This window comes from Hevea brasiliensis, chromosome 9 (assembly GCF_030052815.1).
Source record: "Hevea brasiliensis isolate MT/VB/25A 57/8 chromosome 9, ASM3005281v1, whole genome shotgun sequence".
NCBI classification, from domain to species: domain Eukaryota; kingdom Viridiplantae; phylum Streptophyta; class Magnoliopsida; order Malpighiales; family Euphorbiaceae; genus Hevea; species Hevea brasiliensis.
This window is the reverse complement of record NC_079501.1, coordinates 32,722,151-32,740,241: the sequence shown is the minus strand read 5'-3', so window position 1 is coordinate 32,740,241 and position 18,091 is coordinate 32,722,151. Positions and strand designations below refer to the sequence as shown.

General features: G+C 35.6%; 1 protein-coding gene and 1 non-coding gene across 2 annotated transcripts; one reads left to right on the top strand and one right to left on the bottom strand.

Annotated features, from left to right (window-relative positions):
- Positions 1-9,773: 9,773 nt before the first annotated feature.
- LOC131183600 (small nucleolar RNA R71) lies at positions 9,774-9,880 on the top strand. Its single transcript, XR_009151643.1, has one exon. It is a non-coding gene; the product is annotated as a small nucleolar RNA R71 (small nucleolar RNA).
- Positions 9,881-16,395: 6,515 nt separating this feature from the next.
- On the bottom strand, positions 16,396-17,177 carry LOC131183408 (uncharacterized). The gene has a single exon (XM_058154185.1). It carries the CDS (start codon positions 17,116-17,118, stop codon positions 16,456-16,458), a length of 663 nt encoding a protein of 220 aa, XP_058010168.1. The 5' UTR covers positions 17,119-17,177; the 3' UTR covers positions 16,396-16,455.
- Between the last annotated feature and the right edge of the window lie 914 nt (positions 17,178-18,091).

The following is an 18,091-nucleotide window of genomic DNA, read 5'->3' as shown; positions in this document are numbered from 1 at the left end:
AAATGTAAGCTAAAAGGGGTAGAAAAAACCCAGCAAATTGCAGAAGGATCTGCAGAAAAGTGCGTAAACGTGATCCTTGTCACTGGAAGAAAATGCAGAAGGTGCTCCTCCTTCTCTCTTTCTAACTTTTCCGAAAATGACTCCCTTGCTCTCTATATCGAAAGAAAGTGATAAAGGGCACTTTATATAGGCGAGGGGACTGTTCTAGAATGGGTAAAAGGGGGAAGGATCCAGAGAAAGTGAGGTAAAAAGCTGGAGTAACGGAAATGCCACGTCAATTATTTTCCAGTAAAAACGACATAAGCCGAGTCAGTTGTGTCGCGGGTTGTGTCGCTCTCGGCGTGAATATCTGACGATCGACACAACCTGCGACATAAGCTAATTCGGTTATGCTGCAGGTTGTGTCGCTCTCGGCCATTTTTTTACTCAACTTCAAAAATTTTTGCAATTCGATTTTAATCTCCTCCAAATGGCTACTCTGATCAAAATACATCAAATTTCTCCAAATTTATCCTACAAAACAAATGAATTCCAAAAATTAAACTAAGAAAAGTGAAAATTGCAAAATTGACTAAATATATACTAATATCTAAAATAATAGCTATGAATAAGGGTAAATTATGTGCAAAAATTACTCCTAAATGATGATCTAAAATGCATGCATCAAATTCCCCCATACTCAAACTCTTGCTTGTCCTCAAGCAAAATTTCATTAAAACTCATTTGGAAGGGAATAGAATCAGTCTTTGAAAACACAAAATTCACTAATCCAAACTACCAACTTACCTCTAGCCACCAACATTCCAAATTCCCAAAGAAAAGCACAAAGAATGAAGCAAGCACTCTCAACTATTACAGAATAGCTAAGAATTAACCAATCAACCCAAGCAACAAATACCAACCAGCTACAAGAGTCAATTGTGCCAAAACAAACCTAAATGAAATAGATAGCCAATGTGTCTCAAATAGATGGTGAGTAATGTATGGAAGATTTTATTGCCAAACCCATATGCAAGCATAAAAGATCTAACTCTACTAATGTAACAAGCATTTTTCAAAGAATCATTAGGTCTTTTTAAGGGTTGTAATGGGGTCTAATAGGGTAAGATTGTGGTTAACAAAGAAAGGGAATAAGGTAAACAAAATATGAGAATAATATTAATCATGAAACTCAAAGTGCATCCAATTTTTTTCTCTCTCTTTTTTTTTTTTTATCAAGTCAAGAGGAAAGAAATTCACAATGAATCTCAAGTGCTATCACAATGATTATACAAAGGGACTACTTTTTATGCTTATTTATTTTATTTTATTTTGATTTTGTATGTGTCCCTATTTCATGTCACACCCAAAATTACCTTTGGGATATTTTGGTGACCTTTTCAACTTTTCACAATTACTCTAGCACTTTTCAAGATGTTTCAATCCTCCGAGATATTTTTTTTTTATGCACTTAATTGCTAAAATATTATTCTCATAGATAGGTGGTAGTGTTTAGGTTTTATGGCTAGGTAAATGATTTGGGTTCCAAAGAAATTAGGGAATTAAGGTTCAAGGGGGTTTGCAAGGGTTAAAATGAAATTAAGGTAGGTTAAGGCTAAATGTGAGGTTTAAAATATGAAGAAATGCCTAAATCATATTCTTATCAAATGCAAGTTAAAAATTTCGCTTTGAAAGATCTAAGATGCTTGTTCTAGGAATGGTGAGACGACAATGACCATTTTCTTTCTTAAAGGCTTATCCAGACACTCAAAACTCAAAATAACTAATCAGAATCTGCATACCTAGATGAATGTATTAATTTTCAGCTATTAAGTAAGAGAAAGAATAATGCTTAAGACTTTGTACCCAGCTGGAACTTTCATTCCACTAACCATCTAAAGGCAAGTTGGATTGCTTGAATAAGTGGCTTATGGAATTCAAAGACTGGTTTAAAAATCCAAAAATTTTAAATGAAATGCATGAGTGTAAATGTCAAGTCAACCTATATGCAACTAAATATGCATAACTAAGTGTATGAAGCTATATGCAAGTGTATGTATGTGAATATGTACAAGTATGAGTGTGTCGCTAAATGAAAAAGGAAAAAGTAATTTTTGCAAAAAATTTACCCTCTCCCCCATACTTAGAATGAACATTGTCCTCAATGTTAAAAATGTGCAGAAAATGGGTAGCTGATATGTGCATAAAGAATTATTACCATGTTGCATAAGCGAGAGCACAACTTGTGTTGACAGTGACACAAGCTGAGATGAGAATTGTTACCTCATTGAAGTGCAGCCAATTTAATTAGATAAAATTTGGACAGCTGCTGCACTCATTGCAAAAGAAACAGTGCAATGGAATCCATTAATTAAATCGATTAATCTCAAAAATTTGGAATAGGGAAGTTAAGCGCAGAAAATATAATTATCAAGTGTAAATTCTGAAGGAGCATATTAAAGCAAGTGAGCAATGTACGAAAGACATAAAAGAAAAAATGTATTTTATGAGGAACTAAAAAAAACTGAATAAGTAAAGGGTTGAAGTAAAACAACACAAGCAAAATAAGTTCAAAATACTAAGTAATTAAAGACATGAAATGTAAATGGAGAATAAAAGCTGGTCAGTCGGGTACGAGAAGTCCTTTGCCCTTGCCATCTTGTGGAGGCGGTGCTTGTGGTGGCTGCTGTGGAGAGATGATGCTCAAAATCAGTGCCTGGTTTGTTTCGATCTTCTCCAGCTTAGCTCGCATGACTTTCAATTCATCTTGCATTTCAGCACTTCGATCCAAATATATGTCAGCTAAGTCTCGCAGTGTCTGAAAATTAACATCCGTCATTTGCCGAAAAGAATAGATCTCATCACTGAGATTCTCCATGAATGTCAAAAGAGTTGCTATGGATGGTCCAGAAGCAGGTTGAGCGGCTGGTGGAGCTCGTCTTGGAGGTTGTGTAGAAGGCTGCACAAATGGTCGCTCAGAGTCTGAGGATGAACTAATGGCAGTGGGAGAACCAGGTGGTTTGTCTGTTAGTGCAGGAATCTCATACTGCTTAGTAGCTTCATTTTTGATACAAAATTTTTGGTTGGCCAGATGAGGTCCATCCAAAAATAACAAACCAGTTGGAAGAGCAGGACACTTGTGCATTTGAGGATTAAACCCAAAATAATGTGCAATAGGTGTGACTAAGCCTCCAAAGACAATACTACCAGTACCCCTAGTGGTCTGGCGAATCACATGGCGGCAGAAATAATAACCAGGGGAAGCCTTTTTGCCGGTTTTTGCACACCACAAAAAGAATAGATCATACTGTGACATTGTGCCAACACTGGATCCTCTGCTGAAGGGGCAATGCGCTTCCAAAATTCACATGCATTATAGTCCCATTGGTTAGTAGGTATTTTGAACAGACCATCAGGTGGAAAGCCAAATATATGGTGAAAATTATCCATAGACAGCACCCTATCTTGACCAAGGCATCTAAAATGGATCGTCAAGTCATTGTCCAAAGCAATTTTATGCTCATTAGTGGACAGGGAGGCCAGAAATTCCTGCACTAAAATGGGGTAGACCAGTTCCTGTTTATGTGCAAATCGCACCCAACCTAAAGCATCTAATAGAGACTGCATTTCATCATAAATCTTCAAGGTTTTAAGTGTAGACACATCCAAATACCGAGTTTGAACCATTTGTCAGGCTGCAACTCTTGCCTTATTTTTCTTCATTTCGGCAGTAGGTAATATCCAATGTATAGCAGTAGGTGAAGAGGAAGGGAATGCAAGGTTACCTTTAGACGCATCGGCGCTTAATCGCTGATTTCGAATGCCACGCTCGGTCAAGAAAGGCCCGCATTGGAGGCGGGATTAGGGGTTGTTTTGTGGCCGGTTCTGGTTGTTTCCGCTTGACGCCGCCTGTAGATTTGTGAGGTTTGATACTTTTCGCCTTTTTCTTCTTGAAGGTAGCGATCGGAGCGTCACCAGAATGGGCCGGCGATGGGTCGGCTTGCATGGGTGGCGTGGTTTGGGGTTGTGGCGGCTGTGAGGAGTGGGGAGGTGAGTTTTCGAAGGATAATGGGGAGTCGGACATGGTGAAATGGAGGGGCGTGATCGGAAATGGAGAAATATGTGAAGAATGGCGGCGGTGAAGGCGACGGAAAAATGAAGGTTACTGGCAGGAGGGTGGTGTCGGGGGCGATGTCGAGAGGAAGATGAAGGTAATGGGCTATCGGGTTAGGGTCTTTAGGTTTGGGTTGTGGGCTTGGGTATAGGCTTTTGGGTTTTGTTTGGATTTTAGGTTTAATTTCGGGCTTGGGCTGGTGGGGTACGGTTTTTAGGGTTTTGGGTTTGTCTTTGGCCCATTCCTGAAGGGAGTTTTTATCCCAAAAGGGTGCCCAAATAACACAAGCGACACAAGCAAAACCCGGTTATGTAATCACGCCCAATTTGACCAAATTTCATAGCACCTAAAAAAAATTGAAACAAATTAGATTTCAAATAATTAAACCTTCATAACATGAATTCTAATTGTCCAACTTGTTGTGTTCATCAAATACTCGCACAAAATAATTTTTTTCAAAGCACCAATTCACACACCCATATTCAAATAATTTTCTTGTTAAACCAAGATGTTAAAATTTGGAAAAATTTTCTCTTAAAATTAACCAAAAGGGCAATGAATCCAGCAATATGAACCAGCAAATATTCAACAAAAGAGAGATGAAAATTATAAGTGAACAAATTAAAAACCTAAAATTTAAAGCTAAAAAAAATAAAATTTTTATTGCTCATTTGCTTACAATGCATTGCATCCCATCTGCACAAGGAAATTAGAACAATGTTAGATTCTGAGTAAGGAGTATAGAAAAGCTTAAAACAAATATATAAAAGAAATAAAGAATTAATGGAAAATTATGAGTTATGTACAAAAATGCTAAGTTTAGGTCTTTAGCTTGACCATACTCACTCAAAATTTCATGGAGAATGAGAAAGATAGCAAGTTGCTATTTTCTCAATTGGCTCACCAGCTAAATAATGCCTCAACCTTTGTCCATTTACCTTGAAATTACCAGATTTTTCACCAAAAATTTCCACAGCACCATGAGGTAAAACTTTCACAATTTTGAATGGACCTGACCACCTTGATTTTAATTTTCCTGGAAAAAATTTCAACCTTGAATTGAATAAGAGAACCAAATCTCCTTCTTTAAAGTCCTTTTTCTTGATATGCTTATCATGCCATTTTTTTGTTCTTTCTTTATAGATCCTAGCATTTTCATAAGCATCAAGTCTCAATTCTTCTAACTCATCAAGTTGCAAAAGTCTTTTGTGTCCAGCAGCTTGTAAATCAAAATTGATTGCTCTTATGGCCCAATAAGCTTTATGTTCTAACTCTACAGCAAATGGCATGATTTCCAAAAACTAACCTATAAGGTGTAGTTCCTATGGGGGTTTTAAACGCTGTTCTATATGCCCAAAGAGTGTCATCTAATTTAAGGGACCAATCTTTTCTGGACTTATTGACAGTTTTCTCCAAGATTTGCTTGATTTCTCTATTTGTGATTTCTACTTGGCCATTTGTTTGAGGGTGATATGGTGTGGCAATCCTATGCTTTACCCCATATTTTCTCATCAATTTTTCAAATTGGTGGTTGCAAAAATGGCTACCACCATCACTGATTATGGCACGTGGGGCACCAAACCTGGTCAAAACAAATTTTTTCAGAAATTTCACCACAACTTTTGCATCATTGGTAGGTGTAGCAATAGCTTCTACCCATTTAGATACATAGTCCACCCCTACCAAGATATATTTATTCCCATAAGAAGATGGAAATGGCCCCATGAAATCAATTCCCCACACATCAAATAGTTCAACTTCTAATATGGACTGTTGGGGCATCTCATCTCTCTTGGAAATGTTGCCTACCCTTTGGCACCTATCACACCTGCTTACAAAGTCTCTCACATGTTTAAACATTTTAGGCCAATAGAAACCTGATGTTAAGACCTTTTCAACAGTTTTTAAGACACTAAAATGACCACCATATTCAGAGGAATGACAATGGTAAATAACATCATTTATTTCTTCCTCTGGTATACATCTCCTAATTATTCCATCATTGCATCTCCTAAACAAAGGAGGTTCTTCCCAGGAATAAAATTTAACATCATGCAAGAATCTTTTCTTTTGCTGCCAAGATAAATCAGGTGGCAATACACCACAAGACAAGAAATTCACAATATCAACAAACCATGGAAGTGCAGAATTCAACACATACAACTGCTCATTCATGAAAAATTCATCAATTGGCACAATTTCATCATCTTTATTTTCAGTTTTTATCCTAGAAAGGTGATCAGCCACCACATTCTCAACACCCTTTTTATCTCTTATTTCCAAATCAAATTCTTGAAGTAACAAAATCCATCTAATCAACCTAGATTTAGCTTCTTTCTTGCTCATTAAATACTTTATTGCTGCATGATCAGTGAAAACTATTACCTTTGAGTTGACCAAATTAGAACGAAATTTATTGAGTGCAAATACTACCGCAAGGAACTCCTTTTCAGTTGTGGCATAATTAACTTGAGCTTCATCAAGGGTTCGGCTTGCATAGTAAATGGCATAAGGTTTTCTATCTTTTCGCTGGCCAAGGATACTCAACAAAGAAACTCGCTTGCATCACACATGATTTCGAATGGCAAAGTCCAATCTGGGGGTTGCATGATAGGAGCTGTTGTTAAGGCCGTCTTTAACCTGCAAAAAGCAACCATACAATCCTGATTAAAATCAAATTTAACATCATGATTCAAAAGATTTGTTAAGGGTTTAGCAAGTTTAGAAAAATCCTGAATAAATCGCCGGTAAAACCCAGCATGTCCAAGGAAACTCCGCACTCCTTTGATGATGGTTGAGGGGCATTTTTCAATAATTTCTATTTTAGCTCTATCCACTTCAATTCCCCTATTTGAGATCAAATGCCCTAAAACGATCCCCTCTTGGACCATAAAGTGGCATTTCTCCCAATTCAACACCAAATCATTATCAGCACACCTTTGCAAAATTTTAGACAAATTAGTCAAGCATGAATCAAAATTAGTGCCATAAACTGAAAAGTCATCCATGAAGACCTCCATAATTTCTTCAATAAAATCAGAAAAAATGGCCATCATGCACCTTTGAAATGTGCCAGGCGCATTACACAATCCGAATGGCATCCTTCGATAGGCAAAGGTGCCATAGGGACAGGTAAAGGTAGTTTTTTCTTGGTCATCAGGATGTATTGGAATTTGAAAGAAACCAGAATATCCATCTAAGTAACAAAAGAATGAATGCTTGGCTAATCTCTCTAACATTTGATCCATAAAAGGAAGGGGAAAATGGTCTTTTCTTGTAGCATTGTTCAACTTCCTATAGTCTATGCACATTCTCCAACTCAGTAATGATTCTAGTGGGTATCAATTCATTATTCTCATTTTTAACAACTGTCACCCCACCTTTCTTTGGTACAACATGCACAGGACTAACCCACTCACTGTCAGAAATAGGGTAAATAATTCCAGCAGCTAGTAATTTTAGGATTTCCTTTTTCACAACATCCTTCATTGTAGGATTCAATCTTCTTTGGTGTTCAATGGAAGGTTTACTATTTGGCTCTAGGAAAATCCTATGCATACAAACTGTTGGACTAATTCCCTTTATATCATCAATTGCATAACCCAAAACTCTTCTATATTCTCTCAAAACTCTCAACAATTTGTCAATCTCAATATTAGTCAATGATGCATTAATTATAACAGGATATGTTTCATTTGGTCCAAGAAAAGCATACCTGAGGTTGGAAGGAAGAGGTTTAAGATCTACCTTTGGGGCATCCTCTACCTTTAATGATGGTGGTTTGATCTCCAAATTTTGCACTCCTTCAAGTTGGAAAATTGTGGCTTCAGGATGTGGTGGAGAACTCTCCAAGTGTTGTGCAAAAGTAGCCATGTTATGATTATCATCATCAATGCTCTCACCATGGACTAAGCAATTTTCAAGTGGGTCTTGTGGGTAGCTTTTTCTGAAATGCTCTTGAACAATCTCTTCAATAATGTCTACCCGCAAACAAGACTCAACTTCTTCATGTTTCCTTTTCATGGCTGGATTGATGTTGAATATCATTTGATCATCTCCGACTCTAAGTGTCAATTGCTCACCCTTCACATCAATTAATGCACCAGCTGTTGCCAAAAAGGGTCTTCCCAATAAGATAGGAACTTTTGTGTCTTCTTCCATATCCAAAATGATAAAGTCCACCGGAATGTAAAATTTCCCAACCTTGATAGGCACATTTTCTAGAATGCCTTCTGGATACTTAATTGAACGGTCAGCCAATGAAAGATACATGTTTGTGGGCTTCAAATCTCCCATATTCAACTTCTCATATATTGAAAGAGGCATTAGGCTGACACTAGCTCCAAGGTCACATAAGGCATTTGCCACACAATTATCACCAATATGACAAGGAATGGAAAACACACCCGGATCTTTGAGTTTGGGAGGTAACTTCTTCTGGATTATAGCACTGCATTGCTCTCCCAAGTTGATGGTGTCATAATCTTCTAGCCTTCTCTTGTTGGAAAGAATCTCCTTCAAAAATTTGGCATAACTTGGCATTTGGGATAGTGCCTCAGTGAATGGCACATTGATATACAACTTCTTTAGCACTTCAAGGAATTTGCCAAATTGTTTGTCTAGCTTATGCTTGATGAATCTTTGAGGGTAGGGAAGGGTGGGCTTGTAAGGTTCAGGTGGGATGTATGGTTTCTCTCCCTCATCTTGCTCACTTTTGCTTTCTTCTTCTTTTTCATTTTTCTTGCTCTCAACTGAATTTTCTTCTTTTGTGCTCTCTTTTTCTTCTCTCTTGTTTTCACTCTCTTGACCAACTTTTTTACCACTTCTTAAGGTTACAACCTTACAATGTTCATGAGGGTTTTGTGGTTGGCTAGGTAGTTTCCCATAGGAATTGCTTCCTGATGAGCTTGCTTGTTGCGCCAATTGAGTCTCCAACATGCGGTTGTGGACTTGTAATTGATCCATGGTTTGTCTCATGTGTTGCATTTCTTCCTCCAATTTGCTATTCATTTTGCTTTGTTCAGCAAAAAATTTCTCCATCATGCTCTCCAAGGTTGGCTTCGGTTCATGGGATGGAAGGGATTGTTGTGCTCTTGCTTGATATCCTGGTGGTGGCTGCCTTGTGGGCTGAAATTGAGGCTGAAATTGAGGCCTATTTTGCTGCATAAACTACTGGTTATGAGCATAATTTGAGCTTTGGCCTTGTTGAGCAAAAGTTACTTGTGGTCTCCATGTTGAGTTGTTCACATTAGAGTAAGCATTTCCCATAGGTTTCTGTTGATAACCTCCTGCATAAGCAGCTTGCTCCTGCAAATAATCATCACCATAAGAAGAGTAATCAACTCCACAACTTTGAGTTCCATCTGTGAAGGCAACTTGTTGCATAGTTGTAGGAGTTGAGGTTGTTGCCTTTGTGCAAAAATCACTAAGAAGCTGAGTCAACTGGTCAAATCTTGCATTCATGTAGTTAACTGAGTCAAGTTCATAGATCCCAGCCTTCTTTGGCTCAAGTGTTCTAGGATTTCCCCACAAATGGGTATTATGAGCAATCTTCTCTAATAGATCATAGCATTCTTCACTTGTCATTCTCATGAAATCTCCTCCTGCTTGTGAATCAATTGTGTTTCTTATGGCTGGAGTAACTCTGGTGTAGAAATTCTGAACAATCATCCATTTGGGTATTTCATGATGAGGACATTGCCTTTCAAGCTCCTTAAATCTCATCCAAGATTCATACAAAGTTTCATCATCTCTTGGTTTAAAAGCTACCATCAAATTCCTCAAATGAGTGGTCTTCCCAGGTGGGAAAAATTGAGATAGAAAAGCTTGAGATCGCTGCTCCCAAGTAGCTATAATAGCTTGTGGAAGTGAGTCATACCACTCCAATGCTGAATCCCGAAGAGAGAATGGAAATAAGGTGAGCCGAATAACTTCATCAGAAACTCCAGGTTGTCTTTGTGTACCACATATCATCAAAAATTTCTTCAAATGAGAATGAGGATTTTCAAGTGGGCTACCTCCAAATTGTGAATTCTGAACCATTTGAATAAGACCAGTTTTTAATTCAAATTGATTAGCTCCAATAATAGGTCTGTTATCTCTCACATCAGTACATCTAGGAAAAGCATAGTCTAACATGGATCTTCTTTGAGGATCATTTTGATTAACCACAGCATTTTGCCCGTTTTGCTCATTTCCTCCATTGTTTCCACCAATAGCTCTATTTTGATTCTCCATATTTTCTATTGTCTCCTCTTGCTCAAATATTTGTTGTTCTTCTTTTTCTGCTTCCTTTCTTCTCTTGTATTCCTTTTTATTGGCTCGACAGAATTTTTCAATTTCAGGATTGAACAGCAATTCAGTGTCACTTGTGCTTTTCGATCGTCTCATAAACAAGAAAAGTACCTGAAAAACACAAGGAACAATAGTGAAAATAAAAGAAAATAAAAATTCTAATTAGCTTAAAACAATTAAAATCCAACTTAAAAACAAACAATTCCCCGGCAACGGCGCCAAAAACTTGATACGGTGTGTCCGCAAGTGCACGGGTCACAGTAGTATAGTTTTAAAAATGATATCGATCCCACAGGGAATTGTGCTTAAATTGGAAATAAAAGGATAAGCTAATTAGAATGACAAAATTTAAAGATATTAAAAATGAAATTTAGAATTAAAATTGGTATTTGAGAAACTAAAACTAAATCAAACAATTAATTAAAATTAATTAAACTAGATTACCAAAAATTAATTTGAAATTTCTATTTATGAAATTAAGAAGAATTAAATCTAAATTCAATAAAAATAAAATAAAGTAATTCTAGAGATTGGATTTAAATTGGATTTAAATTGAAATTGCTATTTTTGAGATTCGGAGGATTTAAATCTAAATTCAATGAAAATTAAATTGATTCTAGAGATTGGATTTTCAATATTGTTTGCATGTGGTTTATCATTAATTTAGCCAAACACATGAGAATTGCAATTTTGAGGGAAATCAATTCTTAAATTTTTGAAACCTTTTTCAAGCATCTCAAAGTTGGTTTTAATTAAATCAGACACAATTTTCACGGTATTTCAAATCTAACAAAAACACAATTAATGCTCTAATTGATTTTTGGAAAGTTCCCCTTAATCTTCTTAGCTTATTTCTAACACCAAGAAAATAAAGTTTATTGCAAGATTATCCATCCCCAATATTCACTTTTCAGTCCATCTATTAAGGATTAAAACTTAACTTAATGAGGGCCTATTCATCAAGCAAGGCAATAAGCACACAAGCAATAAATCAAAATATAACAATCTTCATTTAAATGGCCAAATCAGTTCAAAACCACAAAACAAATCAATATTTACAAACCCATCTCTAGAATCTCAATCAACTACTCACAAATCATTGTTTAAAGACAAACCCAAATGAAGAAATGAAGAAATAATGGAAATGTAAGCTAAAAGGGGTAGAAAAAACCCGAAGAAATTGCGAAGGATCTCTGCAGAAAAGTGCAGAAACGTGATCCTTGCTGCTGCTGGAAGAAAATGCAGAAGGTGCTCCTCCTTCTCTCTTTCTAACTTTTCCGAAAATGACTCCCTTGCTCTCTATATCGAAAGAAAGTGATAAAGGGCACTTTATATAAGTGAGGGGACTGTTCTAGAATGGGTAAAAGGGGGAAGGATCCAGAGAAAGTGAGGTAAAAGTCGAGTAACTAAATGCCACGTCAATTATTTTCCAGTAAAAACGACATAAGCCGAGTCAGTTGTGTCGCGGGTTGTGTCGCTCTCGGCGTGAATATCTGACGATCGACACAACCTGCGACATAAGCTAATTCGGTTGTGCTGCAGGTTGTGTCGCTCTCGGCCATTTTTTTACTCAACTTCAAAAATTTTTGCAATTCGATTTTAATCTCCTCCAAATGGCTACTCTGATCAAAATACATCAAATTTCTCCAAATTTATCCTACAAAACAAATGAATTCCAAAAATTAAACTAAGAAAAGTGAAAATTGCAAAATTGACTAAATATATACTAATATCTAAAATAATAGCTATGAATAAGGGTAAATTATGTGCAAAAATTACTCCTAAATGATGATCTAAAATGCATGCATCAATCATTTGTCAATACCTTTCCATGCTACATGCTGCATCATAAAACATCACCTATTCCACTTAATTAATCAAGTATTCCCCACAGCTGAACCATCTATTCTCCATTTGAGAAAATTAGCTAGTGGTGGTGTCCATTCCAACGTAAGTCTTGCATGCTTAACCATCACCCATCTCTTAATAGTGTTAGCTCATTGCATAAATTGCAACCAATATAGTAGAAAATTGCATCCACACTTTTCATCCATATCAATAACTTGAAAAAATAGTACTGCACAAAGAAACATGAGAAGGAATTGTTCCCTTAAATATAACTTTATTATGTGATGCTATTTGCGTAATTTCATGATAAATATATGTCACACCCTATCTTGCCATTAATTGGGTAGAAAAATAAATAAATAACTAAAACTTGGAGCTAAGTTGATAAAGATTCCTCAGAACAATTGACTGATTGAAAATAAGGACGTGTTATATAACATAGTTAATCTACGAAACCATCAACCGTAATCAAACACTAAGAATATAAAAGACATTAGCTAAATAAATGTGCATAATCAACAACAACATCAATAGTTAATACACAATATTGCCCAAAAGGCAAAATAATAAAAAAGCCAATAAAATCCAAATGCGAACTAGAAGATAAACTAAAACATTGAAAACAATAAAATATAGTTACTTATTTTGGACCACATGTGAAGGCTGTCTACGTACCTCAATTTTGAATTGGAGGATCAGGTCTATATAGTTTTCATCATTAATAATGATAGATACTATTATATATCTAGTACACTATTCAAAGTTAAGTGTAAATTTTGTATCCTATATGCTATTTTTAAATTATTATTAAATTATATCTAAAATAAGGCAGCATAACCCCTATAACTGAATTGAAATCCTTGTCTAATACACATAGAGACAAGAAATACATATAAATGTATATTCACAAACCTTAGCAGGCACCAATATTAACAATACAATAATACAAGAATTTATCCTAGAAATTTTAATTAATTTCGACAATATTTTGACATATATTTGAACTAGAGTCCCTGTTAAAATAGATCAAGGAAACGTATCATTTTTAAGGCACCACAAACAAAAATAACCACATATCAAAATTCACCCATTCATCTGTTTTTCAACTCTATGACTTGTCCACTCCAGACCTTCAATGAGAAAATCTTAATTGGCATTCAACCACATATTTGCACTTTACCTATACATTTTATTAACTAAATCTGTCTTTATCATTCATTCTTTTTCCATTTCCTTGCATCAAAATCTGGTTCATAAATACACTTCACTTAAGCATTCACAATATCTCTTACTACTAGTACACCTTGTACTAGTAGTTTATAGCTCAAAATATAAATTACAATACTTAAAAGAGTGATTATTTTGATTACTCTTTTACTAACAGAGAATTGGAGCCCAAATTGCACAATCACAAGAAGGGAACAAGGTGTAGCAAAAACTGCCTTTATGTGTATAGCTTGTTGCTACACCTAGTAATGCAAGAAAGGCTGAACTGTTTGCGCATCTACTACAACACCTAGCAAAAAGTTGCAAGGTGTTCCAAGCACAATCCAACCTTAGCATTTGGGTATAAAGCACATCTAATTGGATTATAATTGAATGTCCAAGGAAAAGATCCCTTATGTCATGATTTCTAAAAGTAAAATTAAAATAAAATAAAAGGAAAATTACTAAAACAATGTCAAATAATAAAAGAATAAGAGGAAAGGGACTTATATAACTAAGAGACAAAAGTAAAATCATCAAGAGTAATAGATGCATTGCTATTATGATTTCATAGATAGAAATACCAATTTTTGTTGTTTTAGAATCCTTGTAGAAAATCAATTACCCAAGTTAAGATCAAAACTGAAAATTGAATTGTACAACTGGAATAAACAACCTTTAGAATGTAGGTAATTGCTCACAAGTATACCCACCTCATGCTAGTTTATGGGTCTTACCCTCTGATGATGAACAACACTGCTAAGGATTGTTTCAGGCACTTGGGGTGTTAGTGATTACTGTGGCAACCACCACATGCTGAAAGTATGCCAGAGTTGCTTGTATTGTAGCCCACCCATTATGGTGTTCAATTCCTTGATTCCTTGCCATCTTTGAAGCTCGACTGAATTAGAGGCTAGAGAAGGTATGTAGTGGCCAAATGAAACATTGGATAGCTATAAACTCTCCACCGCACTAGAAACACCAAGAAAGAAGAGGGAACAACAGCAGGTCACTCTTCTTCTTCTTCTTGGTTTTCACAACTTTTAGATGTCCAAAAAGCAGTAGTTAAGTCTAATTGGAGGTAAAAAAAGGCAAGTGCTTTCTATTTAGGGCAATGGATGATAAAAATTTTTGCCAAAAGGGTGTAGTTAACCACTGCAATCTCTCTTTTTCTCCTCCTGTTTTTCTCTTGCAATGGAAGAGGAAAACAATATTTAATCTTTGAGAATAAAAATAAATCATAGTTGTGCTACCATGTGGTAGCTATGCAAATGACCATTTTGTCCCTTGTTTATGTCTATTCATTTCTAAATTCTAAGGCTTCAACAACATGGGTTTTACAATATGAACCTATATTGCAATACGAAAAAACGTAGGGTGGATTGGTTTAAGCAACCTCTCTGATGTTTAAGCTAGTAATGGATACAATAATGAGATCATGAATCAAATTTTGATGTGCATACCTTACAGTCCCTTATATAGGCATTGAAATAAACTCCTATTAGTCCAAACAGCATAGGAGTCCTTTTGGAATTAGGACGGCTAGTGGGATATTGCAAATATCTCAAAAGTCCTTGTCTCGATATAATTGTTTGTCCGAGCTACATGGAATAAGCTGAACTATGCCCGAGTTATACAGAATAGGTCGGCCTTTGTCCGAGTTACATAGGATAGGTCAGACCATGCCGGAGAAATATAATATGATGCTATTCAAATACTCGGCTCAGGATATTACTTGTTTGGGGTTATAGTATCAAGTGTGAGCCAAATAGACCACACAATAGCAGAGAAGAGTCACATTCACACTTTCTATTGCACTTTCCCTTTTACCCATAATTTCCATTGATGAAAAAAATCCACAAAATTAGATGTCATGCAAAAGGACATTTTCCACCACCGAAGAGAAAAACACCGGATTCTAAAAGAAAATTCGCAATGCATCAACAAGTGAATATATGATTCACTGAATTTTCTGCAAAACGGGCAACGATTCTCGCCAATAGTCAATAATCCCATTTGGAACAGCCAGTCTCTAATTGGTATCCTACCTCTACTTACCAACCACATGAAAAGCTCCACCTTCAGCCAAACATATGGTAGCTCCACGTACGTGATCAGACCATTCACAGCCTAACATGGTTTTATAAAGCGAGCTAACAGAAAAAAGAAAATTCCTTTAGGATGACATTTCAAAATTACTAATTTGTCACTTCTCGCAGAGCATAAAGTAGCACTATCAATAACCTGTAGTAATTAATTCTGCAACAATGTATAGTCCCTCTCCGCTGGTTCTCTCAACCAATGCAACCTCCATGTATTCTCCACCTCGGACAATAGAATGAATTCTAATTTAATACTTCAATAATTTTTTTATTTTATTTTATCACATTTTGTTATAGCTGCTAAATCTATGTGATGTCTAATTACTTGAGGGCAAAATAATTCTAAAATATTTAAATATTCATGCGAACAATTATGAACTATCATTTCAAATTTCTATTATATTAATGGACAAATATGACGAATGATGAGGCATCATATAGCATAGGAGATGAATTAATTTGACACTTCCTCTGTTTTTAAAACTTATCATATATATCTCAAAAGAAAAAAAAAAAAAAAGAAATTTGGGGCTCACTTTGTAAGTTTTCCTTTGGGATTATATATTTATTCAAGCTTGAAGTTTCCTTATAAGCTAGTTTAGTGGCCAGGAAGTTTCAATGATAATGATATATTTGATGACTTTTCTTTTCTTTTCTTTTGGGCAATTTGATTAGTTTTCCTGAGAGTAGAAATGGTATAACAAATGCAAGACAAATTTTTGTATTTTGCAAGAACTCCATTTATCAGTAATCCTTAATTTTGCATATCATTAAAATCTATTTGGCAACCCATGCATGTATGTATATATATATATATATATATATATATATATATATATATCTGTACAGAAATTATCGCATACAAGTTACTATTAAAATCAATCATCAGAATTAAACACAACAATTGAGGCCTCAAATGAAATGTGGTCTGCAATTGTTTTCAATGTCCTGGCTTGAAAAATGGTATGTAATAGTGCAATTCACTTCTACCGTAAGATGTTTCTTGACAATTTCGAGTATCTTCACCTTGCCATCAATTATTGTGTTGCTGGTCATAGTCAACTTCTTTGAACTTAAATCCGTAACCCACCTTGGAACTTGCAAAATTTTCTCAGGAATGATGATCACCGTAACGTTCATGTGAATGGTACGCCTTGCCTTGGCCTTTCCTGACGGAGTCATCCCCTCGCCGACCACCGTGCCGCTATACAAAACAGTTGTTGTGCCGTTGTTGAACTTGAAGGAGGCCATGTTACGGTTTTTCACTGAAATATCAATTACTAATGTGACGTTGGTACCTGTGCTGAAAGTCCCATTAGGTAGCACCGGTAGCTCTAGCTGGTCCAGGGGTAAGTTGCTTATCCTGATCACAGGATCCTTGACATGAAAAACAGTGAAAAAGAGGACAAGAATTGTAACGGCTAGAATCAAGAAGAAGGCAGTGAAACAGCCGCAACACTTGATGTATTTTCGCTGTCGAAGCTTCAATTGGGTAGATAAAGCTTCCTCTTCATTGCTGATGGATTGGAATGCAGCGGGAGCTAAAGGCCTAGCCTGCTCCGTGCTCTCAGCCATGGCGAGACTCTGGAATAATGGAATGATTCCATTATTTTAGTAATATAAACGGCTAGATTTTGTCCATGGTGTTTGACTGTAATACTCTCGAAGACTATTACCTTACGATCCCAACGCGTTGCCATGTTGTGCACGGCTAGACTTTTGACTGTGCACTATGGTCCATTGGATATTATATTGTGGGAAATTTCTTATTCTATGAGTTTATAATGATTTTTGAATGTGCCAACGAAGAGAAAGAATAATTAATTTAGTCACCTTCGATCAATCAATTACCATTATATGAATTCTGCCTTCAAAATTGGCTCAAGTACTGTTGCTTGAAATGGGTTACATATCATCATCACCGTTTTCAAAATTAATTCGTAAATTCTGATAATTGCAAGTGGAATTAATACGCATGAATATATAGAATAGTTACTCATATCTAGAGGGTCAAAATTAATACTTGACTCAGATTGTTGAATATGGGAAATGTGGAATCATACCAAATTACTAACCCATACATCAATGAAAGGAGAGTGAGTGGTGGTCATTGAACTTTAAAACAGAAAAAAATGCTGCTGAAAAGTAAACTTTTATTGAAAAGCTATGTATACCGAGTGATATATCCTGTGGCTAATTAGGGCAGATAGTATGGACCCTAATATAAGTTGATCATCTTAAACATATATTCTGATCAAATTTTTTAGCCTAAACTCGGTTTATCATAGATCCAAAATATCAAATATATGGTGGAACCAATCTATTAAATATATGAACCCCATACATTTATATTTTAAATTCATGATGGATTAGGTTTATGTAAAAATTTCCCTAAAATGATCAAAGAGTTTTATAGAATTTTACCCCTTGAAATCTGAATTTTATCTAAAAAACTTATTTGACTCTTAATTACTAATAACAATACATTTATTTTTCTTTAATTTGTTTTACATATAAATATAAATGATAATTTATTTTTTATTGGTAT

What these genes read in the sequence shown, in the direction of transcription:
- LOC131183408 (XM_058154185.1), bottom strand. Translation starts at nt 17,118, where the DNA reads ATGGCTGAGAGCACGGAGCAGGCTAGGCCTTTAGCTCCCGCTGCATTC.